Source organism: Canis lupus, chromosome 10, assembly GCF_048164855.1.
Source record: "Canis lupus baileyi chromosome 10, mCanLup2.hap1, whole genome shotgun sequence".
In the NCBI taxonomy this organism is placed as follows: domain Eukaryota; kingdom Metazoa; phylum Chordata; class Mammalia; order Carnivora; family Canidae; genus Canis; species Canis lupus.
In genome coordinates, this window is record NC_132847.1 from 26599081 (window position 1) to 26622265 (window position 23185).

Here is a 23185-nt window from a genome sequence, read left to right on the forward strand (position 1 = left end):
CCTTCCCCTCCATCAGAGTTCAGGGCCCCTTTCCTCCAGAGGCACCACAAGCCAGACTAAGCATTCTTCACATGCCTCCCTTCCACTTCCTCATACGCCATGAGGCTCCCTGAATCCATACTGAGCATGCTTCTAAGTAAGCACCCTCAGTGCCCATGCAAAGCTATGGTCTGATGCCACTGGGGCTTAGCATACTCTTGCTAGTGCACTATGTTAGATATTCTCCAGGATAAGGCACCCAAGACATAAAAAGCTAGAGGGCCCCAGCTACAGGCAGGCAGGCTGACTTTGTGGCTAAAGGCTCACAATGGCAGATGAAACAATATGGGAAAATATTCTTCAGTGAGAACCCAAACCCTGTCTTCACCGTTATTCATGTGCTCAGTCCACAATTTCAGCAAATGAAGCATGTGAATGCAGTGCTCTGTGTCAACTCTGGGCCAGGGTGGCTGGAACTCATCTATTGGCTCCCTTGTAATCTTTGAGCCATGCACAATATCCCTGAAATATCATTACCCATTTTTAAAATAAAAATACCATAAGTTGCTATCCAAAAGCATCATTTCTGCCTGGGGTCAGGCATAAGGTTGGATAAGGGGCAGGAAGTTGGCATTAGAGCGCTCCCAGAGCAGAGATTCAAGCATGGAGGGTCTCTTCTCTCCCACTCCTGCCTCCCCCACATTGGGGCGGGGGGGGGGGGGTGCGGGAGGTGGGCAAGGGCAGTCCTACCTCACCTGTGGGCTACAGACTGATGGGGAACAAGAGAGTTAAAATAAAGATCTTAAACACTGGCTGTAGGCTAAATAAGCACTGCCCAATGCAAATCCACTTAATAGAGTTACTAATTAAAAGAGATTTTTTTGTCACTATGTGCTTTCCTAAGGGAGAAATAACAAAAGTACAAACATTATTTGGAAGTGGGCAATTATTTTAATTTAGAGGCTCAAAAATGCACTGTACCATCACAACTATTGCTGTATCAAATGTAAAATTCTTTCTTCTTCTACCACTGAGGTTGGTTTTGTTTTCTGCCCCAGAATCCATTCCAGTGGACCTTCTAAAAGAAAGGGACACCTCCTTTCCAGTTCCATCCTCACCTAAGCCACAGGAGAAATTCCTGACCCAGAAGCTCTTCTAGAGTCCAGGCTGCTTCTATGGGGTGTGCTGGCCAAGACACAACCACCTGCCCTCCCAGCTGCCCACCACTCACCAAAGCCTAAGTCACTTGGGAAAGAGGAAGGCTTGGGATGTGGAGGAGAGGAGAAGCTCCCAAGGGCAACCCCAGTGTCATTCAGACCAGGCAGCCACAGTAGGAGACAGGGAGAGGGAGGAGAGCACGGTGAAACGTGGAGAGCTGTACTTATAAGGCCAGAGTGAAGCAGAAGCCCTGTAAGATGCCCCTGAAACATTCTCACTGGAGTTGTGAGGAGGACCCTCTGCTTGTCCCAGGATGACCCAGAGCCAAAGGGCTTCAAATTTAGGATACACATGATCAACATGTTCCCAGGCTGTCCTCTGTGTCAAAAGGCATGCTACAATACAGCACTCCTTCCACACACACAAGATGCTCCCAAAAGCATTAAGGAGAGGATTTAAAATCACTACCATGAAGGCAACTTCTCTAACCCCCGCCAACCATCTCAACCTTGTATCAGCTGAAAAAATACCCACTCAAGGTTTCTCCTTGAGTCTATTAACAGGGACTTGCTATTTTTAACCCCTCCTCTATTGTTTGATATTCCTGGCTAAGGAACAAGGGGGGAAGTGGGAAGGTGGCTAGACAAAGCACTTACGTTTGGCAGACAAATCAATTTCTGTTCCACCAGGAGGATGAGATTGCAAAAAAACAATTTATCTTGATAGGAGGATGGAATCCTTGCACTCACCAGGATGACTTGTTTAGTGTGTTAGAATAATGTACTTTTAAATGGAAATTTACACAATACTGGTACAAAACAAGAAATGCAGTGAGAGAAAAGAATATTTCTATTACTGTCTAATCACTGCATATCAAACTTTCCCCAAAGCAAGTAAGGGTGTTCTTGGGGTGCACATGAAAAGCAGAGAGACAGTGTTGTCCTACAAAGTAGGACATTTTAGTCCAAATCATACTCTGTGCTTTAATACATTGAATTTACACATATTTATAAGACTCCCTGATAGCATTTGCTAATGGTCTGAAAGAGTGTAGCACGATAGAAAGAGCAGTGAGTTTGGAGTCAGAAGACCCAGGCTCCAGGACTGGCTGTGCTATTTATGAATGAGCACATCACTTGCCCCTCTGGCATTCTACTTCCGCATGTGGAGAATGGAGAAAATGTAAGCTTTGCCTATCTTCTTCAAAAGGATTTTGGGAACAAAATTTGTATATAAAGGAGCCATTTATAAACTACAGTCTAACTGAGCCCCAGACCTAATCACTCCCACCTGCCTCACCCCACACACCCTTCCTAACAAGAGCAGGACTCTGTGACCAACCTGTCCTGCAGTGACAGTAATCAGACCAGGAAGGAAATGCCCACTTCACCCTAGGCTCTGTTAATGTGTCAACATAGGAATAGGAAAATAAAATTAATTAAATGAAATGATTCTTACCCCCCATCACATTATGCTCCTCAGTTATATGTTGACCCTGAGTCTTCAACCTGTAAGAGAACTGTTGACAAGTGGCCAAAGGAACAGGCCGGTGTTTCCTCTTAGGCTTCTCTTACTCTTCCCAACACAGCAGGCCACCCGCTAGCCTCGAGCCAGTAGCTGCACCTCAACTTTCCTCACCTGTTCCGTCAGGAGACTAGTACCTGACTCAGAGCTGTGATGGGAGGACTAGAGCCAGGGCATGAGGACAAGACCTGCGGACTGGGGCACAGATAGGGCACCACGCACTTTTGTTCTTACCCTCCACAACGCCCACACCCACGCTGCTCCGCCGTGTGTTCATCGGAGCCACGAAGAACCACTCATTGGTCTTGTAACTGTAGGCTTCCACGGATGCTAGGCCTGGGAGACAAGAGACTCATGAGATTGCCTACAGTGTGAGGCCTCACCCAGTGTGCCCAAGAAAAGCTGGGGAGAGGGTCAGAGACCTGCATGTATGGGTGAGCACCACCTCTACTTTGCTGTGTGGCCTAGGGCAGCTCCCTAAAGCACATCTGCATGGGAGGTGCACCAAGGCCTGACTCAGGGCAGGTCATGAGAGGACACAGGGATACAACTGAACTGCCCTGCAAATGTTAACCGTTACACCTACAGAATAGGGGAAAAAACCTGTGGTTGCCTCACCTAACACCTTTTGCCTTCTCTTCCTTTACATGAGAAGCTGAACACTTACCTTCCCACCCTAGGGGTGACCCAGTCAATGAGGCCTAAGTGGAAGTCTGATGGGCATTTCTGAAATAGCATTTGTTTTTCTGATACAGGTGCCAACACCAACCTGCTGTTGCCACCTGGAACACAAATGTGCTGGCTTAAGCTACCACAGACATCTTATGATTAGGAGAACATAGCCAAGAGACGTTTAAAGAGCTTGGCCACAATATTCTTGATCAAGTGGATGAAGTGAGCAACTACCAACTTCCAGAGTCCCTGTTTCATGGGTAGAACAGTATTTCTCAATTGCATAAGCCACCATATAGTAGAACTTTCTACTTACAGCTGACAGCAACTTCTTAAAGAAACAATGCTCCATTCCCTTTTTTTCTCTTTATTCTCAGGTCCTATCCATTAGTGGAAGCCCCTGGAGGGGCTGTAGACCCTGGAGGTTTATGAGTGAGGCAAAGAGAAGACTGGGAAAGGTTATCAAGTGGTAAAGACACAAATGAAAATTCAATGAAGTAAAAAATCCTGTTTTTTACATCCCTGGGGGCATTTCAGTGTACCAGAGCTACTGTCTACAGAGAGTACCACCTAGAGGTAGATGAGAAATGTGATCATCTCTCCAAGTCCACATCTATTCATAGTTTCTGATTTGAACTCTGAAGTGACACAGAAGCCAGGAGCAAGTGGATGTTCCTGCTGTGGCACAGCCTGGCAAAGCTTCATGGGGCAGGGAAAGGGCAATGGACAAAGATGGCATGCGCCTGAGTCAGGTTTCTCCCATGGTTGAACTCCAGCTCCTTTGTTCGTCCAGCAGAAGGTTTGGACAATCCTAAGATGCCCTGCAGCTAAACATGCTAAGTCTCAGTTTTTGAAAAAAATAGGTTCCCAAACAATAGCAAGGAGAATATGTTCTCTTCTGAGTGCAGAATCCTTCCTAGAGTCCTAGAAATGATAGCATGTGGGCAGTTACATAGTCTGTGTGCAGGAAAGCCTGCCTCTGGCAAGCAAGGTAGGAGATGAGGAAGGATGAGTATGCTGCTGAGGAAGTAGTTCTGGATGGACAGAACATTGGCCCAAGAACTGGCTGAGCAAACCAGGGTTGCCCTGAGGGCATGTCCCAGGCCGGGAGGAATGGAGACCACATCCCAGACCTACCAGTACTGCCATCAAAGCCCCCCACGGCATAGAGGAGGTCATTGAGCACGGCCGCACCCAGAGTGCTCCGGCGCTCCTGCATGCTGGCGATGGACGTCCACTGGTCCTTCACACCATCATATACGTCCACTGTCCGCACGCGCAGTGAGCCGTTAAACCCGCCCACAGCATACACGTGACCAGCCATGAACACCACACCTGAGGCACAGGAAAACCAAGGCATCGAGGTCATCTCAGGCGGCTGATCACTCATGTGGTGACAATGAGTGACATTGGGGAGCCGGGCAATCACATGAATAATTCACCACAGAAAGTGATCTCCAACTTTATAGAACTGGAAGCCATTATGGACTCTCTGGATTTCCATTCATATATGCTTTTCCAATGTTGTTTGATTCAAGCAAATACTTGTACCAGCCTGAAGTCCCAAAGCACATAAGAACCGACCCCAGAAGGGGCAGCCAGAAACTGGGCAAGTGGGGAAGGAAGAGGAAGAGAGTCTATAATGCACAGATGTTTGTGGAAACAAGGAGCAGTGGAGGACTTCTGGCAGTAAGCAGAGACAAGCTGGGGAAAGCAAGCTGCACAATGACAGATGGTGCTACTCACCTGCTCTGCATCTCCTGGAGGGAAGCTCAGCAATCTGGTCCCACCGGTCCTCTTCGAAATCGTAACATTCCACGCTGCGGATCGCCTTGGGGGCCTGGCCACCAACCACAATCATGACCTCCAGAAAGACAAACAGACATTAGCTGGGTCTGCCCAGCTAATGGATTCACACATGATCAATCCCTGGTACTTCCGCATGCCAGCTGCCCAGGGTCCACGGGCCATCCAGGGTACAGAGTTACACATTTGGAGATGCTGTCCTAAGTCACCAACAAATAGGACAATTCAAGAAAAATCTAACAAGAACATCATATGAAGAAACACCATCATGAGAACTACACTTCCAAATCCTTGTGCTCAGGGCTGTGCTGGTGGTACATGTAGCCACTCAGGGCTTGTTCTATGATCACAATGCCCTCAAGGATTTCGGCGAGGGAAACGAAATTTTGCATCAAAACAAAATATCACAAAACATATATCAAAATTTGAATATATTTTGGAATAGAGTGCAACTTGGTTGCATTTTTAGGATAAAATTACTTCAAAAATATTTCTGATTACAGAAACTACAGAGGGCACTTACTCATTGAAGTTTAGGGGAAAACTGCGAAAGACTGCTTTGGGGTAGCAACCACAAAAATGTATTTAACTGATGATGCTCTGAACAATACTGTTTCCACAGGTAAGGTAGTAGCTACCACTGCCAGTCACTGCGTGCAATGTGTTGTCATTTACATGTCGCCATAACCCTGTGAGGTAGATATTATTGATATTGACAGATGAGGAAATTAAAGCTCAGAGAATGTAAGTAGATTGCCCAAGGTCACACAGCTGAGAGTGGCGGAATAAAGACTGAAAACCAAGTCTACCTGGCATAGAGGTGAAGGCAGCCCCACCCCTCTCCTGCTCCAGGGACCGGGTCCATGCATAGACAGCTCACTACATCCATGTTTTTCAAACTGCAGGTCACATTTCATTAGTGAGTCATGAGATGAATTTTATGCATTGCAAACCAGCATACTTTTAATAGAGCAGCACAGAAAATATACGAAGGGTGTTATTTCATCAAACAATTGTGGTGGTTATACATACAGGCAGGTGTCTCCTGCATAACAATTTAAACATATTTCTTAGTGTAGGGTATAGTAGGAAGGAAAGAAGGAAGGAAGGAAGGAAGGAAGGAAGGAAGGAAGGAAGGAAGGAAGGAAGGAAGGAAGGAAGGAAGGGAGAAAGAAAGCAAAAAAGCCAGCCACTGCTTCAGCTATAGCAACAGAGCCACAGCATTTAATTGTGGTATCCGTTATTGTGACTTTTGTCACCTGTTATTCATAAATTAAAAAGTAGCAAAGTCAACAACAGTGTACACATTTTAATGAACTTGTACAAATTTCATGGTTGCCCCTATAAGGACATCATGCTCACTGGCATTGCAAGATGCCTCCTTAGACATGATGAGAAAGGGGTGGAAGTCACAGGCCGCCAATCAATAGGAGTCACAGGATGTTTCTCATTACCTGTAGCTTGTATTATTTACTCCAGTGGTTCTCAAACTCAGTGGGCCTCAGAATCACCTTGCTGGTTGTTAAGACACAAATTATCAGGCTCACCCTGCCAGAGGTGCTTACTCAGCAGGTCTGGAGTGGGGCAGGGAATGGACATCTCTAACAAGTTCCTGGTTGAGAGTGATGTGGCTGCTCCAATATTTGTACTTGGATAACCACTGTTTTCACCCCTGGACCACAGGGACTTGTTGATGATGTTCCATTAACAATGTCTGCCATTATGAATAACCAGAGTACTCTCACTTCTCCACAACAAATGTTTGGGGAGAGGAGTGATGATCAAAATCTACATCAACTCACAGGAGTACATGCCTCAGGTGAACAGCATCTACCACACCAGGAGGCAGAACCAGGAGCTCGTAACTACTGCTCATCCATCATTTAGGCCCCAAGATTCCAGATCCAGGCTCACCTACCTACTGCCCATGTGGGTGGTCTGTAGTCAAATGTGGGTATCCAGTGTTCAAAAACTCAGAAGTCAGTTCCAACTTCTGGAACATTCCAAAGGAACCCAAGACACACAGTTCAAGCTTAGAGCTACTGCTACTGCTTCTGGAAATAAATATTCTACGTTTGACTCTCTGTGATGTGGTTCAGAGGGTCCGTGGCTCTGTGTCAAGAGTGGCCCTTTTCAGAGAAAAGCTGAATTCAACATTTTTTCCCTTCTGTAACTCTTGGCTTAGTCAGGCATCCATGAACAGAACAGTTGAAGGGGGTTGTTAATTAACGCAGCCTTTTGACAAACTCAGACAATGCCCACCTTACTCCTCTGGGGCCCAATGATTTGCCATGCATTCTTAAACATGCCTAGAACTTGCACCACCCTTCTGGTTTTGAGTTGGTAAAGCTAAAATGAAGGCACAATACTGTTAACGATTTTCCATGAAATCTAGTTTTGGAGACTAAGGAAGAATTAAACCAGGACTTAAGTTTTCTTTCTGCAATGACCTCAGGTACTCAACACCCTCTGTTACCTCTCTATGAAACATTCTCCCCCCTTTCTGGATCCCTCTGCTCTCACATGTGCTTATCTTTCAGGACTCAGGTGATGTGTCCACCTCTCTGATCTCAAATCTGAGTTAATGTGTCCCTTTTCTGAGATCACACATGCCCTGTGTTCTCTCATTAAAACTACCCCAGGGATGCCTGGGTGGCTCAGTGGTTCAGTGCTGCCTTCAGCCCAGGGCCTGATCCTGGAGACCCAGGATTGAGTCCCATGTCAGGCTCCCTGCAGGGATCCTGCTTCTCTCTCTGCCTGTGTCTCTGCCTCTCTCTGTGTGTCTCTCTCATGAATAAATAAAATCTTAAAAAAAAAAAAAAACTGCTCCATATTGTGCTGTAACTGCCTGGCAACCCTGTCTCCCTGGCTAGATGGTGAACCTTTACAGGACAGAGAATATACCTGCCTCAGTCGCAAAGATAATTGCAGGGCGAAACGGTGCCAGGTCAAATTAGTACTCAAATATTTGGAATAAGGAATAAATGAATGGTAAACAGCATATGCAAAAAACTAAATTAAAAGAATATACAGTTAAATTGAAGAAAATACAGTCCAGAGCATCACTTTCTGGGGTTAAGATATGCTAGACACCAGAGTACAAGTCTGGGGATAGAATTTGAGAGGAAAAATAAATAAATAGATAGATAGATAGATAGATAGATAGATAGATAGATAGATAGATAAAAAAAAAAAAAAAGAGAGAGAGAGAGAGAACTTTCCCCATCTTTTCTCTCAACTACCAGAGGAAAGATGCTTATTCTTTGTACAAGTTATCAGCCTTCCTCTGTATAGAACATAAAACAAAATAAATCTTATGCCAGAGGTAAGAAGGTATATTCATACTGGCAAAAACACAGTACTTACATCTGAGAGTTTTCACAGTTACATAGAAACAGTGTTATACAAATGTAAAAAATTTCAGTGGTAAGGTAAAACCTGAGTAGAAAGACAAAAGTAACACAGAACAAGGTTTCAAAATAAACTTGGCTTGGAGCTCATAAAGCCACTGTTGAGAGACAATTTTTAATATTCAAAACTTGTACAATAATCTGGGAAGAGTTAATTATGAGGTTTTGTGGGGGAGGACCATTGGTTTCTGAAAATGTAGAGGTAGCTCAAGGCAGGAGAAGGAGAAGGCATCCTTTCTGCTTCTTTCACAGACCTAAGAAATCCAATTTCTACAGCAGGCCTTGCAAGAAGCCATCATACAAGAAACACTATACTCCTTGTATAATCGCACAGAGTAAAAGAAATAAACTTCCTATCTTGAATACTAAAGGATGGCTGTTTCCATAGATACCTGATCTTAGCAACCAATTAGACAAAAAGGAGTATTCCCTAAAGTCTACATGCATTACATCCATAAAATTATAAACCTCTAGCTGCTTAGGAAGACGGTAAGATATTAGGGCATGAAGACACTTAAACAGTTTTCTCCTATAAGCTCTCATTTAACATTTCCAGAAAAAACTCAGACCCAGGATGTTAAACAGGCATATTTCTTTCTTTCCCCAACACCCCTAAGTCCCAATCTACTAAAGATTTGTAATGCCTATAATAGAAATCATTGAATCCAATCAGCTTAATGATTGTTATTTTTAACAGTATCCTTTAGGTAACCCTGTGAGAACTACCAGGGGTCATACAGGTATCACAATAAAGAACTGGTTCCAGGCTAACAATTATGCTAGACCAAATATAGTTTACTCATGTTCAGGGACTGCGGGGTACTGGGGAGTCTGGTAGCAAACCACAGGGTCCTAACCCCACGTCTCTGGAGTCCCCCGTATTGAATGAAGGCTGCACAGGTTCTGGTGGATGGAGAGTTCCAGTTGACAGAAGACAGGTGAGCCAGACTCAACCATGGACAGCAAGGCTGCTGGACAACTCCCAAGGGCAACACTCTTATCTTGGAAAGGCAAATGGCCCTTTATTTTAGGGAGCTTAGTGAGACCATGGAAGACTACCTGATTCCTTAGAAAAGAAATTTCACTCCCAATCTTGTAACAAGATGGTTTTTAAATACATATGTAAGGCTATCCCCTTCCATGGAGGACTTAAGACTTCAAAAGTGTGACTGGGGAAGGAAAGGCATGTTAGTCCCTCCTCAGAGTATGATGGCCACCCCATGGGAGAGCTACAGTGTCCCCGGTACCCGAGACCAGCCAGAGAAAAGCACAGTAGGCGAACGGAGCAGAGCTTTCTGGCTCACCTGTCAGTCATGACCCTCACCTCTACGTCATCAGACTTTCACTACAGTGAGAGGAAAAAACTGGGCTCTGTAAACTTTTTTCATCAGGCAAGAGTGGAGTGCGTGTCCGAACTCTTCCATGACCAGTGAGCTGGGCAGAAGGCAGGCCCAGCCAGTCGGTCCCTCGGGCCAGGGCAGGAAGCGAGAGTCTCTCTTACCCTGGTGCGTGGGGCCGCAGGGCTAACACCAATTCATCCAAAGGAGTGTGTCGAGGTCGAGGCAGAAGACTTGTCCCAGCAGGTTCCTGAGCAACAGTTGCTCCAGGCAAGAATTGACAGCCAAAGTGCAGAGACGGTGGGAAGCGGAGAAGCAGCAACTTGAGAGCAAGACCCAGGGAAGAAAGAAGGAGTAGGAATATGGACTTTGGAGTCAGACACATCCGGGCTCAAGTATCAGCCCAGTCACTAAATAGCTGTGTGACCATGGGCAAGAGATTTAACCTTGCAGAACCTCACTTTCGTTACCTGTATTATAAGGATAATAGGATGTTTCTCTTGTGGGTGTCAGGAGCCTTAAAGATACAAAGCACGTGGCACAGAGCTTGGTAAATCATATACATGAAATGTTAGCTTCTATTATTCAGTCAACACCAGCACCATTATTATTGGTTAAAGCAGTTGTTAAAAAACAGACTCCCCATAAATGGTGGAGAAGGACACTTAGGATCTATGAACAAGAAAGTGAGCATCACTAATTCCAGGGTGATGACAGGACCTGTTTCAGAACCCCAGGCTATTTTCTAGGTGCGGCCTGGGTCCATCTGAAGGATCACACTAAAGAGGAGCAGTGCCCACCCAGGGCCCTGGCCCAGCTTAAAAGTCAGCCTACCCACCCTACCAATAGCCTTGTTCCCAATGCCATCTATTGAAAGGACAGGCCAAGCTGGGAGAAAGCTGCCCACTTCTGTCCCAAATGGCTTTTCACCGTCATTTTTAAAGAGTTGAATGGAGATGTCACTTGAACTGAAATGACAGTGAAAAGTGCCAGGCTCAGTACATCTCCAAAGGTTCATTTGCATCTTGCTGGGACCTCATTTCTCTGCTGCCATCTGTGGAACAGGGTAACGTAGGAGTGTTTTGAGAGACTGGGAGACAGCTCCGGTTGTCCATGGCAACCCAGCCTCAGGGAAGTGCTGGGTGGTGAATGTGTGGGAGCCTAGATGATGCTATTAGCTGTTCCGGCTTGAATGTGTCAGTATGATCTGTGCATATGTGGCTCAGGAAAAAAACGCTCTCATTAGCCTCTACAGCTATCTAAAGGCAGAGTCCTATTTTCTTCAGGGAAGGGGCTTGGCTTGCAAACAGGTTCACTGCTGAGAATTGAAGACAGTACAAATCTCTTTCCACTGCTGTGTTTCTCAAAGTGTCCTCTGTTAGAAAGCCTATCTGGATTGAATTCATGAAAGCCCAAACTAACCTGCCCTTGCAATTCTTATGGCTGGTTCCTTCAACTGGTCCAATGATCTCCTTACTTCTCTTCCTCTACTTATTTGGCTACTTATATATTTTTCTTTCTTTCATTTTTTTTTTTTTTTCAAGTAGGCTCCACATCCAGCATGGAGCTTGAACTCATAGGGCTTGAAATAATGACCCTGAGATCAAGGTCTGAGCTGAGATCAAAAGTTGAATGCTTACTTGACTGAGCCACCCAGGAGCCCCATCCAATTGTCTATTTCTACCTTACTCTCTCAGAGGACTTCTTAAAAGTCCCCAAAGGGCAGGAATTGAGTTTCTTCCCACACATTACCAGCGAAAAATTCTTGTGTGAAATATGGAGGCAATATAACAGAACAGCTCAAAGCTCACAACGCCAAGTTGTTTTTAATACTGTCAGCATTCATACATGTGTTTTTGTCTGGAGTCAGTCCTTCTGGGTTTGAATCTCAGCTCAGCAATTTATTAGCGGTGCTTTCAAGATATGTAACAAATTATCTTATACTCTTCCACTCAAGACATGGAACTTATCCGCTCTCCCCTTGAGTGTGGGCTGCACTTACTGACTTGTATCCTGCAGACAGAATACAGCAGAAAAAATGTCCCATCACTTGGAGAACAGGTTATACAAAGACTATAGCTTCTGTCTTGGGCATGGTCTCTCACTGTCCTCCTATAAAATCTCTCGCCACAAGGGAAACCAGCTTCCATGTCATGATGATACTCAGGAAGCTTATGGAGAGAGCTCACAACAGTGAGCTGAGGAGCAGATCTACACTCACTTCCCCACCGCCCCTCACTCCAAACAAGCCTGGAAATTACCACTGTCCTGACCAAGAGCTCAACTACAACTTTACAAGAGGCCCTGGGCCAGGATGACCCAGCAGAGCTGGGACTCCTGCCCATGGAAAGTGTGAGAATAGTAAACATTTACTGTGTTAAGTCACCAAGGTTAGGGTAATTTGTAATGCAGAAATACAGAATTCATACATAATGAGTAAGTGACATAACCCAAGATCCAATTTCTGCATGTGTAGAATGGGGATGATTATAACCATGTAAATCCTATGAGATAATAAATGTAAATCATTTAGCCCAGGGATTGGCATATTCTGAGGGCTCACATTTGGAGGGTTATTGTTATCTGCTGTTATCATCATTGTGGAGTTAGTATTGTATAGTGGCTATGAGTCAGCCAGACCTGGATCTGAGTCTTTATATTCCCACTTAGCTATGAAGCCCTGGGCAAGTCATTCAATCTCATTGAATTTCCAACATGGAGTTTGTTCCAACATGAAAACTTTCAGAGTTGTTACGGAGATGAAATAATATATATAAAGTGCTGTGTTTAAAACACAAGGAAACCATATTTAAACAACCCTGTTCATGTCATCATTAACGTCTTGGGTGTTAAGAACAGTAACCTAGGGAAGGAACAAAGCACCGAGTACAACTTACTCTAAGTGGCCATCTGAGGTGGTGAGCCAGCCCTCCTCTCCTGCGGTCATTTAAACCAATTTCTGGATGTTCACTCTTAAAGACAATATCCCTTTGACCTTGAAGATAGCTCAGGCATCAGCTCCTACAGAAAGCTTTCTCCAGCCCTCACCTCTCTCTGTGCTCCCAGAGTGTCCTGCCCATACCTTCATTGTGGCACTTACATGATCCACTATAATTGTCCTGTGACATCCGTCTTCCCTCCCCTGAGTCTGGAGCACTGTGGACAAGAGACCAGTTCACATGAGGCTCTATGACTTTAGCATCAAGCCCAGTGCCTGGCAATCAGAGACTACTCAATGGAATTGTGTTGAATGAGTGAATTGAGTTAATGCATGCATGACGGTTTATTACTTTCCTGCTGGTGCTATTGTTTTTAATTTAAATGCTTGACCACCTATCCAACTCCCCAGGAATGGGGAGATTCATTTGATATTGGACCTGTGCTGAGCCAAATGTCCTAGGGTTAATCTACATTAGCATCAAAGGATAATACCAAGTAGGGTATCACTACATCTCTGCAAAAAATACATGTATGAATGCTGACAGTATTAGAAAACAACGTGGCATGATAGAAATGGTCAGTACTAAATCTCTATGAGATTATTTCTTCTTTAAAAATCTATCTCTTCAGGATCCCTGGATGGCTCAGCAGTTTAGTGCCTGCCTTCAGCCCAAGGCCTGATCCTGGAGTCCTGGGATCAAGTCCCACATTGGGCTCCCTGCATGGAGCCTGCTTTTCACTCTGCCTGTGTCTCTGCCTCTCTCTCTCTGTGTCTCTCATGAATGAATAAATGGACACCCCAAAAAATAGCTAAAATTGTGCACCCAATAAAATCTTTTTTAAAAAAAATCTATCTGTTAGGATACCTGGGTGGCATAATTGGTTAAGCATACGACTCTTGGTTTTGGCTCAGGTCATGATCTCAGAATCATGGGATCAAGGCCCATGTTGGGCTCTGTGCTCAGTATGGAGTCAGCCTGAGATTCTTTCCCTCTTCCTCTGCCCCTCCCCTGCTCATATTTTCTCTCTCTCTTTCAAATATATAAGTAAAATCTTAAAATAAAAATATATCTTTTTCAGGGCACCTGGCTGGCTAAGTTGGTAGAGTGTGCAACTCTGAAGCTCAGGGTTGTAAGTCTGAGCCCCTACATTGAGTGGAAAGATTACTTCAAAATAAAATCTTTAAAAAATTATACTTTCATTCATGAAAACTTTTACTATTGCCCATCCTGTGCCAGACTTCAGACTACATGCTAAGGACAGAGATGAGTAATGCCTGCTATCATGGAATCTATAGTTTAGTGAAGGAGGTATCTAGAAGAGAACCCTGAATACCTCCCTAAAGTGTCAGCCCAGGGCATATGGTCATCTTGTTGAACTACTGCCCCTGCTTTTCAGAAACCAGTGAAGCCATCACCAACCTGACCTCTCCTCCATTAAAGAGTTTTTCTCATCAACTGTATTTCTACATGGTAGCAATAAACTATTAGAAAGTAGACTTTAAAAGAAAAGATTTACAAGAGCATCAAAAACTATGAAATATCTAAGAATAAACCTAACAAAAGACCTACAAGATCCATACATTAAGAACTGTAACATGTTAAAAAAAAAAAAAAAAAAAAAAAGAACTGTAACATGTTGCTAAGAGAAATTAAAGAAGACAAAATAAATGGAAATACATACTGTGATAATGGATCAGAAGATTAGTACAGCATACCCCCCTCCCTCCACTTATCCAGCTTTGCTTTGTGCAGTTTCAGTTACCCATGAACAACCTTGATCCAGAAGCAGATGATCCTCCTTCAGACGTATGGTCAGAAGGTCAACAGTAGCCTACATCATTCACCTCACTTCATCTCATCTCGTAGGCATTTTATCATCTCTCATCATTACAAGAAAAAGGGTGAGTCAGTACAGTAAGATATTTTGAGAAAGAAATCATATATTGCATAATTTTTATTATGGCACATTGTTATAATTGTTCTATTTTATGACTAATTATTGCTATTAATCTTTTACTGTGCCCAATTTATAAAGTTTATCTGAAGTATTTATGTATAGGAAGAAAACAGTATATACAATACTATCCACAGTTCCAGCCACCCATGGGGGGTCTTGGAACACAACCCCTAAGGATAAGAGGGGACTACTGTATTGTTAATATATGAATTCCCCCTAATTGACCCTAAAAATTTAACACAATCCCTATTAAAGGCTTTCTTGTAGAAACAGGCAAGCTGATTCTAAAAGATAAATGAACATACAAAGTACCTAGAATAGGCAAAACAACTCTGAAAAACAAAACTAGAGGACTCATACTACTTGATGTCAAGAATTACTATAAAGCTAGTCATCAAAGCAACAAGGTATCGGTGGAAAGATAGGCAAATAGATAAAAATAACAGAATAGTATCCACATATAGACCAGCATATATGGAGTCAATTATTTACAACAAAGGTGCCAAGCCTATTCAATGGAAAAAGGAGAATCATTCTACTAAATGCTGTGGAAAAACTGGACATTCAAATACAAAACAAATGAACTTTCACCCTTACCTCACACACCATATTAAAAAGAAATCTCAAAATGGATCACAGACCCAAATGTAAAACCTAAAACTTTAAAATTTCTAGAAAAAAAAAGTATAGGAGAAAATCTTTGTAATCTTAGATAATGCAAAGATTTTTTTTAGATAAAACATGAAATACATCAATCATAACAGAAAAAAATGATAAAATTTAAAACTTCTACCCTCCCAAAAATACATCTATGAAAATAAAAAGACAAGACACAGATTGGGAGAAAATATTTGCAAAATACAAATTTGATAAAAGACTTACATTCCACAACATATGAAGGACTCGTAGAAATCAGTAAGAATAAAACCACCCAATTTTTTAAAGAAAAAAAAATTGAACATATTTCACCAGAGAAAATATAGAAACAGCAAATAAGCACATGAAAAGATGCTCAACATCATTAGTCATCAGAGAAATGTAAATTAAAACCATTGTGAGATACAACCACCTACCTACTACAGGGGCCAAAATTTTTAAAAAATAGATAATACAAGTAGTAGTAAGGCTGTGGAGTAACTGGAGCTCTCATACATTGCTGATGAGAATACATAATGGTACAGCTGTCTTGGAAAAACAGTTTAGCAATTTCTTATAAAGTCAAACATATACTTACCATACAACCCAGCAATCCTATTCCTAGGTATTTACCCAAGAGAAATTAAAATATAAGTCCATACAGGGATCTGTAAGTGAATGTTCAAACAGCTTTTCCATAATAGCTAAAAATGGACACCCAAATGTCCATCAATGGGTGAATGGATAAACAAATTATGGTACATCCAAACAATGGAATATTACTCAGCAATAAAAAGGAATGAACTCTTTATATGTGCAACAACATGGATGAATCTCAAAAGCATTACGCTAAAAGAAAGAAGGCAAGCTCAAAAGGCTATATATGGCATGATTTCAGTTATATAACACTCTAGAAAAGACAAAGCTGTAATATGGACAGAAATCAGATCAGTAGTTGCCAAAACCTAGGGGTAAAAGAAGGGGCTTGACTATAGAGCAGCACAATGGAACGTTTTCGAGTATTTAAAATATTCTATATTTTGATTAGGATGCAGCTACATAACTGTATGCATTTCTCAAATTTTATCAAATTGTATCCCTAAAAAAAGTGAATTTTATTATGTATCAACTATACCTCAATAAAACTGAATTTAAAAGCAAATAATCTGAGATGTTGATAATGAGGAAAGCGTATGCATGTGTGGGGGCAGAAGGTATATGGAAAATCATTCTACCTTACCCTCAATTTTGGTGTGAACCTAAAACTGCTCTAAAAATATAAAGTCTTAATTTGAAAAGTAGCAAATAATAGTATTGGAATCCATCTCTTAAAGAGATGAATGGATGTTACAGAGTTTAATTAAGGGAGATATTGATTTAAAAAATAATGAGAAGAAGAAAAGAAAAGGATCTTTTTTGTCTGCCACCAAAATCTGAAAAAAAAACCTGCCCCTGGGAGGTAATCTGGTAGGAGAGAAAAACACAGACTCTAGAGTGGAATAGACCTTGTTACATCCCAGCTCCACACTTAACTAGCTGTGTAACCGGGCAAGTTACTTAACCTTTCTGAGTAAACTTAGTAAACTAGGGATATGAAGAGTTAACACCGTAATATTGTGATGACTTAATGAGATGATGTACCATCAGATAATCTTCAAAGTGACAGTCTCCCTCAGGACATCCCACTCCTCAAACCCACAGTGGGGCTCCGCTCACTAACTTAAGTGCCCAAACAATGATGACAGAGTAGAGTTGGAGAAGCAGGTTGGACAAGAGAACCTTGAATCATTCAAGGATTAAAGTTGAGGGAACAATGAGGCTAAGAGCCATGATGTCCTTTTTAAAATTCCTTCAATAGATTCACAAGAAGTCTTGGTTCTTGTTGCCTGCAGAAGTCTGTATGCCCAAGAATCTAAACATTTTCATTCTGAAAATAGTGGTTCCTAAGGAGTAGAGATGACAGCAGGACAACATTGGCGCCTCCTGAAAGAGGGGTAGACTCTTCTCAACCACAGATTCATCATCTGGAAAGGGAGGCATGGTCTCAGCAGGCTAGGTCAGGACTCAGGCAAAAAAATGGCTTTGATTTTTAAAAGTGTCTTCTTGAGATAGGATGTGTGGTAAAGGCTAGATGCAGAGTCTAGAAAGGGAAAGGTCACTGGGTATGGCTTCCACACAAAGCAACTGAGCCAGCTCTGCGCCATTTCCTCAGCTCCAGAACACACTCCCCAGGAAAAGATGTCAGTAACCTGATGTAAGATAAGAGCCTCCTTTTCCAAAGAGAGAAGTCACAAAGACATGCAACAATGCCAGCTAAGAACCTGGGATGGAAGAAGCCTCCTCCACATAGAACAGCACTGCACCTTAGAAGCAGTATTCTCAAGACTTCAATATTCAAGCTTAAGGAAATTTCGGTCATAATAAAGGTGGTATTCAGATTAATGAAGGGGGAAGATTAATAAAATAACTTTGAGGCAACTGGCTCATCATTTGTCATACAAATGAAGCTGGATTCCTACCCTCACCCCTTACACCAAAATAAATTCTAAGTGCATCAAAGATTCGAATGTGAAACAGAATTCACTAAAGTACTTGAAGAAAACATGGGAGTCTTTTTTTAAAACATGTCTAAGCAAGATGTAAAACCTAAACTATAAAGCAAAAGACATCAATATGACTAACTTAAAATTGTTTTGGGGGATTCAGAAAAAAAAGTTATAGAAAAGGTTAGAGGCAAAATGCAAATTAAGAAAAAATATTGGAAATACATACAAAGGCCTCACCTCTTTAAAGTAAAAATAGCCCTTAAAAAACATTTATAAAAAACATACAACCCAGGGACACCTGGGTGGCTCAGTGGTTGAGCATCTGCCTTCACCTCAAGGCATGACCCTGTAGTCCCAGGATGAGTCCCACATCGGGCTCCCCGCAGGAAGCCTGCTTCTCCCTCTGCCTGTGTCTCTACCTCTCTTTCTCTCTGTCTCTCATGAATAAATAAACAAAATCTTAAAAAAAAAAAAAATACAGCCCAATAGAAAAACAGGCAAACGACATGATAGAAAATTCCCCAAAAAAGAATTAACAGAGACCATAATCATAGGAAACCCACACCATTCTCACTCATAATGAAAGAAATGCAAACTAAAACAACATGCCATCTTTGAAAGGTTAAAACAGAAATGTTTACTATATAAAAAGTGGAAATTATTAGAAGGTTCATACATAGAGGACAGTTAAATAAATAATGATACATAAATATAATTAAATACCATGTACCTATTGTAATTTAAATGTTGATTTCACCCATACTGATAACGATGAAAGCAGTCTGCTTTGAGTAGGGGATAGAAATGACTTTAATTCATGCAGCAAGATTCCATTTATCTAAAAGGGCACATTTTTATCTCTACGAATAGGCACGCAGAGATAGGTCAGGAAGAGCATTCACCAAGGGAAGAGCAATGACTGCTCCTGGGTGGAGGAGTTTCAGGGGAGTTTTACTCTCTTTTTCAAAAATACAATACCTTTTTAAATAGTCTACAATGAGCATATATTTCTATAATTGAAGTTATATTCAGTTTGAAAAATATTAAGTAGTTTCAATGCAATACTTCAGTAAAATAAAAGTCTCAACATGCAGTAAGGCAAATGGCCAGCCGGACCCAGGCCCTTGACCTGTGGCTGCCCCTTCTAACCTGCACAAGGCAACAGGAAGCAGACAGGTAGGTATATACCCTCAGGTTTACAAAGATGAAGCCAGGGACAGGATGGGATGGGTTCACCCAGGTTGGAGGGTGAGAAATATACAATTCAAACCCTGGTTCTACTCCATTAGCTGTGTTGACCTTAGGCAAGTCACTTAATCTCTCTGACCTCCAGTTTCCTCTGTGTAGAATAGGATACCTGTCTCCACCATAAAGGGCTTTTAGGAGGATTACGAAAGATGTGCGTGTGAGGCCTGCGGCCTACTGCTTGGCAAAGAAGCAGCACTCAATAAGTGTCAGTAGCCTGTATTAGCTGGGATATTTGTAACCTTTGTTCACATTGCACTCACTAAATTCTCCATGACCCAGAGTCACAGAGCGGAGTGGAGAGAGGAAAACCACAGACCTCAGAGAATCCAAACATGTGGTCTTAGACAAAATGCTCTTCTAACGCTTTGAAAACCTTGGAAGCTGCAGACAAGGAGCATGGCAGCCAGCCACAAAGAGGAAGAGGAGGATAAATCGAAGGCCTAACATAATTCCCTGGTGCTGCCTTGCTGTGTAGTCAATGAGTCAACACAACTCACTCCACCCTGCTTGCCTTTCCTCTTGGGGTGGCTGGGGCCTTTCCTGAGATGTCCGTATGTTAGGATCCTAGAGAGCCTACTGGGATGCCAAACTGGGAAGGACTTTAATAGAGACAGCCAGGACAGGACCTTTCATTCTGCAGATGAAGGACTGGATGACCAGTAAGGGGAAGGGCCTTGCAAGGAACCAAAGTGGCCAGTGTGTATCTGGTTGCCCTAACTGTTCTGTAGGGCTCTGCAGTGAGAGAAAGAACCAGACTAGAACTATTCTGATTCAAATAAGCCTAGAAAGAGGAGTGTTAGGACCATCACTAAGTCAAGGACCACCCAGCCATTCCTTTGTTTCCAAAAGAAATAGAACTCAGACCAAAGGGGATCCCTGGGTGGCTAAACGGTATCGCGCCTGCCTTTGGCCCAGGGCGTGATCCTGGAGTCCCGGGATCGAGTCCCGCGTCAGGCTCCCTGCATGGAGCCTGCTTCTCCGTCTGCCTGTGTCTCTGCCTCTCTCTCTCTCTCTCTCTCTCTCTCTCTCTCTCTATCATAAATAAATAAAAATAAATCTTTAAAAAAAAAAAAGAACTCAGACCAAAGAAGGAGGAGAGAAGAAAGAGCTCTGAGTTATTCTCAAAACTCCCTAGTGACTCCGGAGGTTACTGGAAATTCTTTGAAAAGAAAGACCCTAAAAGAGAGAGGTACCAGCAGATTCAAAAGGAACCAGTAGACTCCATCACTTAGGTCGTAAATGCCACCAAGCAGGGTAACCATGGGTGAGGAAAGACTTGGAGGCAGGAGTGGAAGGCCACTGGCCCAGAACACAGTCCCATCTGCTGCATTGACTGGGCTGGGGCTTACCTTGGGCAGGCTAACTGGAGTCCTGGGCTTGGTCCTTGGGTTCTTAATCAAGAGCCTCTGATCCAGAGGGAGCAGATGGTATTTCATGGCCTCAATGAGGAAGTCCTTACAGGTGTTGTTATTCTTTATCAAAGCTTCTTCTTCAACTGTCTGGAGGAAATAATCCACAGGTGATCCAGAAGCAGAGCTCAGCCGCATTTCCCAATCTGCCTCCTCAGGCTGGATCATTTCTGTTTTCCCACACCCCTTTATTCCCCGGCCACATCATCTCAGACTCCAAATGAAAGATCACAGACTTAAAACTTAGTGCCTACCTCCTGCATTTCAAGAGCACAGTGGAGGTGATTAAGTTCCGGCATCAAACAGACCGGGATATAACCTGTGTTTGTTTGTTAGTTCATAGGCTTAAGCGCAATTATGCAAAACAAAGACAATTAGTTGTCCTGAAGGCTTGATCTCATGTTCCTCCTAGTTTGAGTGCCTTTAATGTTTAGGGCAAATGATCGCACATTTGAGAGGAGCAGGAGAGAAAGAGGAAGAGAGCAGGATCCATGAGCCAACCTCTGGAGGCATAGAGTAAAACAAGGTGACAATCAGGAAGAATTCATAACCATTTTCTTATAGTGAAAGCCTCAGGGGTAAAACTGGCCAATGAGATGCTCTATAATCAAGTGGTGATATCAGAGAAGAAAGAATGTCCTGCACCCACTGACTTCATCTTGGACCCTATCTAAGCTGGAACTGTGGCTTCTTCACATACTCCAAAGCTATGGACCCAAGCAGATGCTCAGCAAATATAAGCCAAAAGATGTCATGAGCAAGACCAAGGGTGAAACCATGCTGGTGCTCTGATTCTCAAATCCTGTCCTTTGGCCTATGTCACATTGCTATGCGGTATATCTGTAAGGGGTAGTGTGGTCTTCGGAGGCCCCTTCACATTTTCTTTGCTGGAGTGTTTAGGAGCTAGCAGCAGAGATAGATTCCATTCAACAGCTAACAGAGATTGAATGTCTCATGGTTGGACAGCCCAGTGCTACACTCTGGGAAGAAAAAGATGAACAAGACAAAGGTTCTGACCTTGAAGCACTCAAATCCAGTTAGAGGAGGAGAAGGGCCTCCCCATCTCAACTACCTTGGCCCTCAAGCTGGTTACGCACAAGGCATGATTGAGCCTCACCTGTAACTAGGAATGGAGATGTGGCCGGGCCATCACCCGCTGGGAAGACATTAAGTAGGAAAAGAAGGATTGGCATGACAGGGCCCCTGTCACCACTGGGCACCTCCTTCCCCAGAAGTGACGCCCAGGAATACTCCATTTTGGGGGAAGGTTTCCCCACTTGCCCCACCACCACTGATGGACTGACCCAGGTTGAGACAAATTATAAGCCTTTAGGTCAGTTAAAAAAATTAAAACAGGCGAGAGAGGTTCTCTTTCTTTTTTTTAAGATTTTATTTATTTGAGAAAGAGGGAGAGAGAGAGATAGAGCATGAACATGGGCAGGAGTAGAGGAGGAGAGAGAGAGAGACAAGCAGACTCTTCACTAAGCACAGAGCCTGATGCAGGGCTCCATCACATGACCCTGAGATCATGACCTGAGCCAAAACCAAGAGGCAGACACTCAACCAACTGAGCCACCCAAGCGCCCCAAGAAAGGATATCTTCAAAAACTTGGATGGAAGGTGAAATGCATAAACAGCTACTTCTCCCAAAGAACGCGTTCAGCTTGAATGAAAATTTCCTCCAGGGAGTTAATACTTCACCATGTAAAGTTTCAAGTTGGGGTGATAAGAAAGTTTAAGAATGGATATAGTGATGGTTGTACAGCATGATGAATACAATTAGTACACTGAATGAACTGCAGACTTAAAAATGGTCAAAATGGTAAAGTTTATGTTATATATACATAATCACAACTTAAAAAATTTAAATATAGCCTATTACACACTTCTTCAATATTTCAAAATATTTAATAAAGCCTAATAAACATTAGTGGTTAAAAAACAAACAAAAACGCCTTCCCCAGAAATAAGTGCTGGTACAGGTCTGCCCAGGGCTTTCCCTGTGTCCTCAACCAAGATCAGCCACCCCTAGCAGGCTGTACTAGTTTGAAACTTCAAAGTTAAATAAGTATTAATGAAACATCCTCTTCCAGAGATGTTCTGAAAAGAGCCCTTTGAAAAGAGGGGTAGAAGGGTCATGCCCACTACCTCTGACCTCCTTCTTCTCCAGATATAAACCCTACTTTGCCATAATAACTTAAGAACTAGTATCTTTAAGTTTCAGTTGTGGACACCTGATTGAGGTTATGACTAAGGGTCTCTAAGGCCTCTTTAGTTTTCCCCAGAAACCAGGTCCACAGATTGCCCTTCCTGTGGAGTGATGCTGTGCTGGAGGCCAGACGTCCGCCTCCACCTTTGGTCCATTTCCCACAGGACAGTAGGAGGTTTGATTCTGACACTGGGAGCTCAGGCCAGTTCAGTCCCTCTGCTTAGAGAACCTTTTCTACAGGAAGGAGACGCTGCCACTAGGGGGCAGTGGTACCATCCAAACCATAAAACGCCGGGCACAAAGAAGGGCTTTGTAAGCCCTTGCCCCAGCACCTGAGAATAGGACTGGACTG

At 43.0% G+C, this 23185-nt stretch overlaps 1 protein-coding gene across 5 annotated transcripts in view; it reads right to left on the reverse strand.

Annotated features, from left to right (window-relative positions):
• Positions 1-23185, reverse strand: part of KLHL3 (kelch like family member 3) — a 114045-nt gene that overhangs the window by 15454 nt on the left and 75406 nt on the right. For 2 of the 5 annotated variants that reach the window (XM_072841148.1, XM_072841153.1), the window contains 5 exons: positions 20565-20714; positions 5080-5197; positions 4471-4668; positions 2896-2997; positions 2479-2535 (listed from right to left, as the gene is read on the reverse strand). In XM_072841148.1, coding sequence (XP_072697249.1) covers positions 2479-2535; positions 2896-2997; positions 4471-4668; positions 5080-5197; positions 20565-20714 — 625 coding nt within the window. The remainder of the gene's footprint in view (positions 1-2478; positions 2536-2895; positions 2998-4470; positions 4669-5079; positions 5198-20564; positions 20715-23185) is intronic. The other 3 variants (XM_072841151.1, XM_072841149.1, XM_072841152.1) reach the window with 2 other exon arrangements.